The 12,942-nt window shown below is 38.6% G+C and overlaps 1 protein-coding gene across 2 annotated transcripts in view; it reads right to left on the bottom strand.

Annotated features, from left to right (window-relative positions):
• Window positions 1-12,942, bottom strand: part of LOC100909977 (leukocyte surface antigen CD47-like) — a 64,862-nt gene that overhangs the window by 4,692 nt on the left and 47,228 nt on the right. The window contains exons 6-8 of one of the 2 annotated variants that reach the window (XR_010056134.1): window positions 11,157-11,252; window positions 9,652-9,744; window positions 7,058-7,139 (exon numbers count right to left, since the gene is read on the bottom strand). Coding sequence is in view for 1 of the 2 variants with exons in the window: in XM_063270854.1 (XP_063126924.1) it covers window positions 7,117-7,139; window positions 9,652-9,744; window positions 11,157-11,252 (212 nt within the window). In the remaining variant the exon portion in view is untranslated. Of the gene's footprint in view, window positions 1-6,953; window positions 7,140-9,651; window positions 9,745-11,156; window positions 11,253-12,942 lie in introns of those variants that run through there. The other variant, XM_063270854.1, reaches the window with a different exon arrangement.

The following is a 12,942-nucleotide window of genomic DNA, read 5'->3' as shown; positions in this document are numbered from 1 at the left end:
TAATAGTGGGAGATTTCAACACCCCACTCTCATCAATGGACAGATCATGGAAACAGAAATTAAACAGTGATGTCGACAGACTAAGAGAAGTCATGAGCCAAATGGACTTAACGGATATTTATAGAACATTCTATCCTAAAGCAAAAGGATATACCTTCTTCTCAGCTCCTCATGGTACTTTCTCCAAAACTGACCATATAATTGGTCAAAAAACGGGCCTCAACAGGTACAGAAAGATAGAAATAATCCCATGCGTGCTATTGGACCACCACGGCCTAAAACTGGTCTTCAATAACAATAAGGGAAGAATGCCCACATATACGTGGAAATTGAACAATGCTCTACTCAATGATAACCTGGTCAAGGAAGAAATAAAGAAAGAAATTAAAAACTTTTTAGAATTTAATGAAAATGAAGATACAACATACTCAAACTTATGGGACACAATGAAAGCTGTGCTAAGAGGAAAACTCATAGCGCTGAGTGCCTGCAGAAAGAAACAGGAAAGAGCATATGTCAGCAGCTTGACAGCACACCTAAAAGCTCTAGAACAAAAAGAAGCAAATACACCCAGGAGGAGTAGAAGGCAGGAAATAATCAAACTCAGAGCTGAAATCAACCAAGTAGAAACAAAAAGGACCATAGAAAGAATCAACAGAACCAAAAGTTGGTTCTTTGAGAAAATCAACAAGATAGATAAACCCTTAGCCAGACTAACGAGAGGACACAGAGAGTGCGTCCAAATTAACAAAATCAGAAATGAAAAGGGAGACATAACTACAGATTCAGAGGAAATTCAAAAAATCATCAGATCTTACTATAAAAACCTATATTCAACAAAACTTGAAAATCTTCAGGAAATGGACAATTTCCTAGACAGATACCAGGTATCGAAGTTAAATCAGGAACAGATAAACCAGTTAAACAACCCCATAACTCCTAAGGAAATAGAAGCAGTCATTAAAGGTCTCCCAACCAAAAAGAGCCCAGGTCCAGACGGGTTTAGTGCAGAATTCTATCAAACCTTCATAGAAGACCTCATACCAATATTATCCAAACTATTCCACAAAATTGAAACAGATGGAGCCCTACCGAATTCCTTCTACGAAGCCACAATTACTCTTATACCTAAACCACACAAAGACACAACAAAGAAAGAGAACTTCAGACCAATTTCCCTTATGAATATCGACGCAAAAATACTCAATAAAATTCTGGCAAACCGAATCCAAGAGCACATCAAAACAATCATCCACCATGATCAAGTTGGCTTCATCCCAGGCATGCAGGGATGGTTTAATATACGGAAAACCATCAACGTGATCCATTATATAAACAAACTGAAAGAACAGAACCACATGATCATTTCATTAGATGCTGAGAAAGCATTTGACAAAATTCAACACCCCTTCATGATAAAAGTCCTGGAAAGAATAGGAATTCAAGGCCCATACCTAAACATAGTAAAAGCCATATACAGCAAACCAGTTGCTAACATTAAACTAAATGGAGAGAAACTTGAAGCAATCCCACTAAAATCAGGGACTAGACAAGGCTGCCCACTCTCTCCCTACTTATTCAATATAGTTCTTGAAGTTCTAGCCAGAGCAATCAGACAACAAAAGGAGATCAAAGGGATACAGATCGGAAAAGAAGAGGTCAAAATATCACTATTTGCAGATGACATGATAGTATATTTAAGTGATCCCAAAAGTTCCACCAGAGAACTACTAAAGCTGATAAACAACTTCAGCAAAGTGGTTGGGTATAAAATTAACTCAAATAAATCAGTTGCCTTCCTCTATACAAAAGAGAAACAAGCCGAGAAAGAAATTAGGGAAACGACACCCTTCATAATAGACCCAAATAATATAAAGTACCTCGGTGTGACTTTAACCAAGCAAGTAAAAGATCTGTACAATAAGAACTTCAAGACACTGAGGAAAGAAATTGAAGAAGACCTCAGAAGATGGAAAGATCTCCCATGCTCATGGATTGGCAGGATTAATATAGTAAAAATGGCCATTTTACCAAAAGCAATCTACAGATTCAATGCAATCCCCATCAAAATACCAATCCAATTCTTCAAAGAGTTAGACAGAACAATTTGCAAATTCATCTGGAATAACAAAAAACCCAGGATAGCTAAAGCTATCCTCAACAATAAAAGGACTTCAGGGGGAATCACTATCCCTGAACTCAAGCAGTATTACAGAGCAATAGTGATAAAAACTGCATGGTATTGGTACAGAGACAGACAGATAGACCAATGGAATAGAATTGAAGACCCAGAAATGAACCCACACACCTATGGTCACTTGATTTTTGACAAAGGAGCCAAAACCATCCAATGGAAAAAAGATAGCATTTTCAGCAAATGGTGCTGGTTCAACTGGAGGGCAACATGTAGAAGAGTGCAGATCGATCCATGCTTATCACCCTGTACAAAGCTTAAGTCCAAGTGGATCAAGGACCTCCACATCAAACCAGACACACTCAAACTAATAGAAGAAAAACTAGGGAAGCATCTGGAACACATAGGCACTGGAAAAAATTTCCTGAACAAAACACCAATGGCTTATGCTCTAAGATCAAGAATCGACAAATGGGATCTCATAAAACTGCAAAGCTTCTGTAAGGCAAAGGACACTGTGGTTAGGACAAAACGGCAACCAACAGATTGGGAAAAGATCTTTACCAATCCTACAACAGATAGAGGCCTTATATCCAAAATATACAAAGAACTCAAGAAGTTAGACCGCAGGGAAACAAATAACCCTATTAAAAAATGGGGTTCAGAGCTAAACAAAGAATTCACAGCTGAGGAATGCCGAATGGCTGAGAAACACCTAAAGAAATGTTCAACATCTTTAGTCATAAGGGAAATGCAAATCAAAACAACCCTGAGATTTCACCTCACACCAGTGCGATTGGCTAAGATCAAAAACTCAGGTGACAGCAGATGCTGGCGAGGATGTGGAGAAAGAGGAACACTCCTCCATTGTTGGTGGGATTGCAGACTGGTAAAACCATTCTGGAAATCAGTCTGGAGGTTCCTCAGAAAATTGGACATTGAACTGCCTGAGGATCCAGCTATACCTCTCTTGGGCATATACCCAAAAGATGCCTCAACATATACAAGAGACACGTGCTCCACTATGTTCATCGCAGCCTTATTTATAATAGCCAGAAAATGGAAAGAACCCAGATGCCCTTCAACAGAGGAATGGATACAGAAAATGTGGTACATCTACACAATGGAATATTACTCAGCTATCAAAAACGAGTTTATGAAATTCGTAGGCAAATGGTTGGAACTGGAAAATATCATCCTGAGTGAGCTAACCCAATCACAGAAAGACATACATGGTATGCACTCATTGATAAGTGGCTATTAGCCCAAATGCTTGAATTACCCTAGATCCCTAGAACAAACGAAACTCAAGACGGATGATCAAAATGTGAATGCTTCACTCCTTCTTTAAATGAGGAAAAAGAATACACTTAGCAGAGAAGGGAGAGGCAAAGATTAAAACAGAGACTGAAGGAACACCCATTCAGAGCCTGCCCCACATGTGGCCCATACATATACAGCCACCCTATTAGACAAGATGGATGAAGCAAAGAAGTGCAGACCGACAGGAGCCGGATGTAGATTGCTCCTGAGAGACACAGCCAGAATACAGCAAATACAGAGGCGAATGCCAGCAGCAAACCACTGAACTGAGAATAGGTCCCCCATTGAAGGAATCAGAGAAAGAACTGGAAGAGCTTGAAGGGGCTCGAGACCCCAAAAGTACAACAATGCCAAGCAACCAGAGCTTCCAGGGACTAAGCCACTACCTAAAGACTATACATGGACTGACCCTGGACTCTGACCCCATAGGTAGCAATGAATATCCTAGTAAGAGCACCAGTGGAAGGGGAAGCCCTGGGTCCTGCTAAGACTGAACCCCCAATGAACTAGTCTATGGGGGGAGGGCGGCAATGGGGGGAGAGTTGGGAGGGGAACACCCATAAGGAAGGGGAGGGGGGAGGGGGATGTTTGCCCGGAAACCGGGAAAGGGAATAACACTCGAAATGTATATAAGAAATACTCAAGTTAATAAAAAAAAAAAGCTACCCTAATTTCTTTCCTCTTATTAAACTGGAGGTGTTATAACTCAAATCCACTCTCCCTGTAGCTCGCCCACATATGCAGTGTGTGTACTTAGTGAAGAATTCTAACCAAGAACCCCACTGTCTGAGGGGTTCTGATCTGTCAACGTCACAGAGAAGTTCCTCTGCTTGGAGCTTTATGACGATGGTGGGGAGCTTGGACAAGGAGAGGAGGCATCCAATTCTCATGCTGGCCCAAGTAACACTGAAGTCTTGGGTGAGTAAAGGAAAGCTGCTGACAAGGTGGCATGACAGCAGAACATTCTCACTTTGAGTTTCTAACAGTCATCTTACCACAGAACAGGAGAGGGGGCATGGGTGGGGGGAAAATTGCCAAATGGTTCTTCTAAGCTGCATAAAGAAGGGAATGGGGGCTGTCAATGATGGTGCCTTTTGGAAGCAGGTTTATTGAAAGTGATGAGGTATTTGTCCTTCAGTTTCATGAAAAAGAAGGCTGCACGATCTGTCTCAGCTTCTCCCCAAGGCTACGTTATGCCTACATTATGACACACCTGCATAGCAATCTTGATTCCACTCAGGATGTTGTCTTGAATGTGAACACTTCTTAATTTTTAAGACTACATTTATTTGCTATTTGCCCACTCAAGCATGCACAATGCATATAGATGCCATAGCGTGGTGTGTGTGTGTGTGTGTGTGTGTGTGTGTGTGTGTGTGTGTGTGTGTGTATCAAAGGACAACTTGTAGAAGTTGGTCTCTCTACCATGTAGAGCCTAGGAATGGATCTCAGGCCCTCAGGTTTGGTAGCAATCACCATAGGGCTATCTCACAAGCATGATCCTTCTCTCCCTCTCCCTCTCCCTCTCCCTCTCCCTCTCCCTCTCCCTCTCCCTTTCCCTCTCTGTGCTGCTAAAAGGCATATTTTTCTTATCTCTGGCAAGAACACATGATTCTTCCATTAACCTATTGCCTATTTAACATTGCACAGCAAACTCTGGCTTCCCTTGTCTCTCAGTATTTCCAATACCTGTTTATAGAATTCTGGCTCCTGGTTCCTTTCAGCACTTTTCACCTGGATCCCTACCCTGAAGCTTCCAACCCCTGAGCTTCAAGTCCCTTCCCTCAGCTTCTCTGATCCTTATATAAAGTCAGCAATTTTGGCGACCTGTCGTTTTGCTCTCTTGACCACACGTTTCTTGCTGTGAATTTCCACAGATCCCCTCTCTCTTGTCCTCTCTTTTCTTCTTCCCTTTCTCCTCTCTCACTCTCTAACCTGACTCCCCTCTTCTCATGTTCTGGTGAGTCTGCTATCCATATTCAGTCTGGACCCTTCCAAGTGCCTCTGGCTGTGCTCTACCACATGTCTATAACAAACTTTCCCCTCAACTCATACATGTCTTCATTTTTTTTTCCCCTTCAGTTCTCCAGCTTCTTCTGCCCTCTGTGTCCTGTAGGTTAAACTCTGTGGTCTGCCACAAATTATTCTCCTTGGCTTAATTTACTTAGGAAGATGTGGGATGACTTCTGATTTTGCCTCCTTTTGTCAAGTCCAAATTTCCAAACTATACAAGGCAGTCTAAATATCCAAAAATGAGCCCAACCTGGATGTTAGGAGGATTTCTGGTGGTTAGATAAAAGCCAACATTCCTCAGAAACTTGTGAAACTATGTCCAATCTGCCAAAAGGAGTAATTTCCCTCAGTTCTGGCAGAAGGGATACATGGCTTTCCATGGACATATACTTGTGGTTTAATAGTAAATCGATGGTGGCCTGTCGTTTTGCTCTCTTGGCTACATGTTTCTTGCTGGTTCTGCCTATGAATCTTCCCCAGATCCCCTCTCTCTTGTCCTCTCTTCTCTTCTTCCCTTTCTCCTCTCTCACTCTCTAACCTCACTCCCCACTTCTCATGATCTGGTGAATCTGCTATCCATATTCAGTCTGGACCCTTCCTCAGTATCACAGCGCTTATACATCTCAAAGTCACTGCATGGTTTCTCACTTCCCTAGGCTTCCCTCCTCCCAGATGCACATCTGTTCTCCTTATTAAAGCAAGGATTTCCCCCACTGTCATTGCTGTTCTGTGCTTTTGCAATTTGCCATTCCTTGCTGTCACCCCCTTTCTCACAGATAACCCTAGCTATGTTCAGTGTCCATTCTTATGGCTGTGTTCAGCTTACTTCTTTCTCTTTTTGTTCTGGACTCTTCCAGAAGCCTCTGGCTATTCTTTCTGTCATATAGATAGTAAAACATTTCCCCTTAACCCTATCATGGAATGGTCATGTCAGCAGTTTTTTTGTTTTTTGTTTTTTGGTTTTTTACTGTCCCTTTCCTTTACATACATCTTCATGTTATTATCTCCTCCTAAGATCATCCTCTTCCGGCTTCTCCTCTAAACCCGGGCATTTTCCTCCTCTATGCTAATGGGAGCTGCCTTCATGCTATTCCCTGATAATCTTTCAACATTTTATTTATTTTTATGTATATGAGTGTTTTCCTGAATATGTGTACACATGCAGGATATTTGTGCAGTGCCCAGGGAGGATAGAAGATTTAGACTCTCCCCTTGCTTGTAGACTAGAGGTATAGATGTTAATGAGCCACCAAGTGTGATTAAACCTGGGTCGTCTGGAAGAGCAGCCAGTACTCCTTACTGCAGAGCCATCTCTCCAGCCCCATCCTGATTCTTTGTGGTTAAGACAGGATGTCAGAGTTAGAAAGACACCTTAGAAATTTTTTCTTGTATAGGATCTTAGAGTTCAGAATGCAGCACCCACATTCGATGGGCCATCTTAATTCCAGCTCCAAGTGGTACTGACATTCTCTTAGAGATACATTGGCATTGGAACATACAACTTTTTATATACAGACACATAAACATAGGCATAAACACAAGAAAAATCTCTTGTTTCATTTAAAAAATCATATGCAATGAAATTACCTTGTGAGCTACTGAGACAAAGTAGGGAAGAAAGACGACGCAGCCTGTGCTTTCAAGTCTTATTGAAATTCAATCAGTGGGTCTGTCAAAGACAAGCAAAAAAGTCACAGTGTAAATTTTAAACATGTACAGAAATTAGGACTTGGTATCTGACCCCAGGAAATTAAATTAATTTACATTTGTATTATTTCTCTTGCAAACATGAAACTTGATATTATCTAGGTCCAGCAGAATGGAAATTCTTAATATGTTGTGGAAGAAAAATTAGACTATTACAATTTTTTAATAGTATAGTCTTTCTTTTAAAGCACACACACAGTTTGGCATACAAGAGCCTTGAGAGGTCGATCACTCTGTATACACTAAAATGTTAGCTTTGCAGGTGGGTCCCACTCACATCTGAATCAGTGTACATTGTATGGCAGCTGCTAGAAATGGCTGCGAGCGAATACACATTTGACATTGATTGCATACTGCTTCTCAAAATGATACCTTCTCACTTGTAAAGCTGGCTACATGTGACACATACTGCTTTTGTAGTAAATATGCTAAAGTTAATTCAATTCATGTGCCAATTATATTAATGATGGCTTTAATTATATCACAACTCATGAAATATAGTCCAATATAGTACAAACCGAAAGCAGCCATTGTGATCATGGTTTTCAAAGAACCTCTCAATACTCAAGGAAGTGATAAGCATGGTTGGAAATATTCGTGCACACACAATATAGTGAGTGTACATAAGATAAACCTGTTTTTATTATGCTGAGATTAGGGATTTTAGTCTTTAAGAAATATCTACTTTAAGGAATGTTTGCATTGATTTAAATTCTCTAAAAGAAAACATAAAGGGAACCAATTAGGAGAGCTACTGTCACCAGAATAAATTCTAATTCCATGGTGGGATAGAAGATTTTAAAATGATTAACTCTATCCTCCATAGCAAGATTTTTATTTTATTTTTTCTTTCAAAAGAAAACTAAACAGGTTAGTCATTTAATGTTTCAATTTTATAGTATTAGAAAAAATGATTGATTATACAAACTTGGCAGAGAATCTTCCCAACATGACTATCAATTTTTTATTATAGATGTAGTAAGATAAATATAGAAAAATTTTAAAGCTCCCAATACTAAAACACAACAAATCGAGAAAATGTGTGCAGCTTGAAAAAGTCGTTGCCATAAAAGTTTCCCTCTTTTCTGGATAAGTTATTGATGTTTTTGGTAAAGGGAGAAATGTTAGGAAACAGCACTCATTTCAAAATAAGGTCTTCATGTGTATTTATACATGTATTGTAAGTAAAATGTAAGTAGAGACACCATATTGATTATTTCTGAAGACTGCAGACAGTTCCGAAATTTATTTTTACTCTAATAATAGATCAACATACAATATACTTTTCCTTCATAAGCCATTAAACAAATCTTGAGATTTAAGAATCATAAGGAAAAGAATTAACAGATTTATGATGTTTAAATGTAATATCATGGCATTCCATTCCCACTGTCACAAACTGGGACACATCATTACCAACTTTCCACTCTCCTATGGCAACCCTTTGTTTAAAGTTTCAACATCTCTCTAAATCCAAATCTGAGGTTCTTATTTCATTTATAGTTATGACTAGTGTTTGATGTTTCCTAATTCTTTGACCACCAATTCCTCCAAGTCAATAATAGATATGTCCACTCTTTCTATTTCTTCTACTGTTCTTATCTACAGTTTCTATATCCACACCTTTCTAATTCAAGGACTCTGTCTCCACATTCTTGCTACCAAATCATTTCCAAAAGTATAAACAATAAGCTTTTACAGCAGACCAAATACCACTAAATCTCTTTAGAATTAACACATTTAATAATGTTGCAGGGTGCAAAATAAACATATAAAACCCATTAACCATTTTATATAGCGATAGCATTGCTCAAGAACAAAGCAAACAAAAGCCAACCAAATAAAACAATGTATTATGTCAATGTCAGTATTTCCAGAATAAAATTTCTAGGAATAAATGTAAATCAGAAGGTGAAAGACTTCTTCATTGTAAGTTATAACACAGTAACAAAAATCAATAAAGGCCCTGTACACAAATGGGAAGACATTCCGTGACCATTAAATGAAACAATCATTATTATAAAGAGTTCATATTACATAAAGTGGTACATAAATTTGATATATTCTCATCAAATTTTCAGTCTCTTCATAAACATAGGAGGGGGTCACCAAAATCCGTACTGTACCAAACAGTATCTTAAATACCTCAAACAACACTGAGCATTACAACAACATGACAAAATGTTACAACACCATGTAACTTCTGTCTGCATAACAAACATAGGAACCTCAACCAATCAGTAAAGAAACCTATCATACCCTTTGACCCAGCAATCCTGTTCCTGAGGGAGTACAACTTGCAGTATCCATGCTGTTAGCACATCTAAATTCACATATTTACCACAACACCATCCCCTAGTTGAGTTATCTGTAGTACATTTCTGTGTCCCTAAAGTGGAAGAAACAGTTAAAGCATATTCCAAGTTATGAATTCGATATACTTGGCAGGGGATAGCATGACAAAACTGACTTACCAAAGCATTTCATGTAAATTAGTCCAAATAATTCTCCTAGAGCTACTATGGCCAAACCTAAAATTAGTATGGAGCCATATCTTGGTACGCAGTCTGTAAAAACAAAGAAATTGCATAGTATAGATGCAAACAAACTGCTTATAGAACTAAATAAGTAATATCGAATTTTAAGGAAAGTAATCATTGTTCAAGAGATAGTTTATACATGCTAATTATCATTAACTCAGTTAATAAAATGATTTCAAATTGCTTTAAGGAAAAATTCACATCTGCATAACATACATTATCAGGACTAATAGAAAATGCCGTCCTCAAACAATTTGAGCCTGGTTACTTTTAAAGTTCTTCTGTGAATCTAGCCATAATAATTTGTATGTCTGGAGGATACTCATGAGGTATATATAAACAATATTCTTGTACCAGCATCAAAAGTTAATTCCCACTGGAAGAAATATATTAAAAAAAGAAAATCTTAAGCCAGAAGGTGCTAAGCATGTGAAGAAATGATAATCATTGGTGCTGGTGATGCTAAACGCTGGAGGTATTTTCATACAAACAGTTGTAAAACTATGTCCTTAGTCTGCAATCCAGCATTTATGCAGATGAAGTTGATGACATACAGTCATAGGTAAATAACATGTATGTTTGTACCAATTCTGTTTGTAGTTACAACAAATCTCAAGGCAACCAGCTTATTCTTTGTTCGGTGAGTATGTCAATAAACTACTACTGTGTGTCCTCATGAATACTCCGCACTTGGCAATAGTGAAGCATGAAACCACTAAAAGCCCAGGGAAAGCATGTATGTCCATTTCTAAGTGAATGAAGACTATGCCAAAAGGTTACACCCCATATGTTTTCAAATTAAAAACATTCGTAAGGGGCTGGAGAGATGGCTCAATAGGTAAGTGCCCTGACTGCTCTTCCAGAGGTCCTGAGTTCAATTCCCAGCAATCACATGGTGGCTCGTAATCATCTATAATAGGATCCGATCCCCTTTTCTGCTGTGTCTAAGGATAGCAATGGTGTACTCACATACATAAAATAAATAAATCTTTAAAAACCATTATTAAAATGCAAATCAATAGAGATACTAAAAATATCAGCATTGTCAGGGAACTGTGGGGATAGAGAAATAAATAGGTAGTGAACAAGGGGTGTATACTAGTGAAGGTAAAATGACAATCTATAAACACAGTGACTAATACATCTCATATGCATCCACCACAGGCAAAGGAGGAGTCACAATGTAATCTGTGGATAGTGGTCTTTCAATATTGGCTCATCAATTAGAAAACAATGTGTTGTCTGGTTGGTAATAGTGAAGAAAATGTGACTGTGAAGAACATTACATAAGAGACACTTTTATAAAAAGTATGTAATGTCCATTGAATTTTGTTATGAACCTAAACATCTTTTTAAAACAATGAAGTTTATGTACAAAGAAAATTAAGAGCTCTGTCAGAGAAATATAAATCAAGACTCCAGAAAAACATGACTCTTACCTAATGAACTGTGATAGAGTCCCGCCACAGTGAGTACAGTGCCCACTGCCTGAATGATGGTTAACATGATCACGGTATGGAGAGTCCTCCCAATCGCTAAGAGAAAGAAATGGATGTAGCAGGAGCATGTTGAGAATGAAAACGAAGCAGTAACTTCTACTTGCCTTTGGTACAGTCCTCTGACCAAAGACTGGCTACGGTTAAGTTTTCAAATGACAGATACTTTTCCAGTGACCACACCCTTCCCAGCAAGCGTGACTCTAGATTACCCATGCAGCAAATAATACATTTGCTGCCATTTTCTTCTGAACAGTATTGAAACTTTTAACTGTAAATCTGAAACCAGTGCTGCTTTGACTGTCTTTGGTCATCCTACATCAGGAATGATTACTACTACTCACGACATGGTCAACTCTATTGTGTATTTTGAGGATCTGTGCTTTTAAAATGGAACCTTTACCATATAAGGCAATCCAAGAGAGAGACCCTGGATGGCACACACTTTTAACTGATGAGCGATCTCACTGGCCAAATGGGCATTTTTAATTACAATAACAAAATATGCAAGTGGTTAACGTGTAAAGAAAATACTAATTCATACTTTGATACACATACTTTCTTCTTAAGATTTGTGTAAAGGTTTCCAACAACAACAACAACAAAAAGACACACACATACACAATTGTGTTCAGTGTTCTTGATTTGTAACCTCATCCTATGGAAATAGTCTTATTAATGCAGAGGCATATGTTTATGCCTCTTGAAATATGTTTATGACTATTCAATAATATACTTCAGAATGTAAAGGTAATCTTGAGGTATCGCAGGCCAAATATTCCTATCACAAAAACTTGAGGTCTGGTAGTCAAAATTTTCCCATTTTGGAGCATATTGGATGTTGTCTCTCCTGAGTTTGGCTGTTCAAACAGAACAGTTTATTCAAATATCTCACACTCTGAAAAACTGAAATTCAAAATGGTTCTTAGTCGCATATATTTTAAAAAAATCACATTTTTAAAAAAATAAAAATACATCGAAGATCTAAGATGACACTGGAATTCATCCTTATGGGGAGATGTCATTAAGAATAGCATGGAAAATATTTTCAATAAGCCAATTTATGAACATCATTATTAAAACAAATGGGAAAGCTTCCCCTCTGCTGGCTACTTTTCACAGTTTCCAAAGGTGCTATGCATGTTTCTAGGGTACAGAAGCCATCAGTGATTTTCCCCAGTATAGACCCTGCGTGCTACAATAGCAGCCTTGCCTGGCAGGATGTACTTCTTGGTACATTAGTGGCATTTCTGCTATGGAGTGTGAGATTTGCTCAACAGAAGGACATCTCATGCTTGGTATAACAATCCTGGAGAAAAAAACCCAAAAAAACAAAACAACCCCCCAAACCAAAAAACAAACAAACAAACAAACAAACAAACAACAACAACAACAACAACAACACGTTGCTGGGGTGTTCGCAGGCCTTAGGGTAGAACCTGTAATTGTTATTTTACTAATTGTCAAATTGCCTTTGGAAGATTTTATACCCAATGCATCTGGGCTGCTCCCTCCCTCAGTCAGAAAGTTTCTTTCCTGCAGGGGGAAACAGTCAGGTGAGAATGAGGGTTCTCAGCCCTACTGGGTCATCTATATCACCTACCAACAATAAACAACTAGGGCCATAGAACATTTTGGAAACGTTGAAAGCCATGTTGGAGGCTGATGACAGGAAAGACCACTGTGAGTTGCTGCCTACTGGACATGACATGGCTATCACTTTCCCAAG

Source organism: Rattus norvegicus, chromosome 11 (genome assembly GCF_036323735.1).
Source record: "Rattus norvegicus strain BN/NHsdMcwi chromosome 11, GRCr8, whole genome shotgun sequence".
In the NCBI taxonomy this organism is placed as follows: domain Eukaryota; kingdom Metazoa; phylum Chordata; class Mammalia; order Rodentia; family Muridae; genus Rattus; species Rattus norvegicus.
Note: the sequence above shows the minus strand (reverse complement) of the source record. Positions and strands in the feature narration are given on the sequence as shown.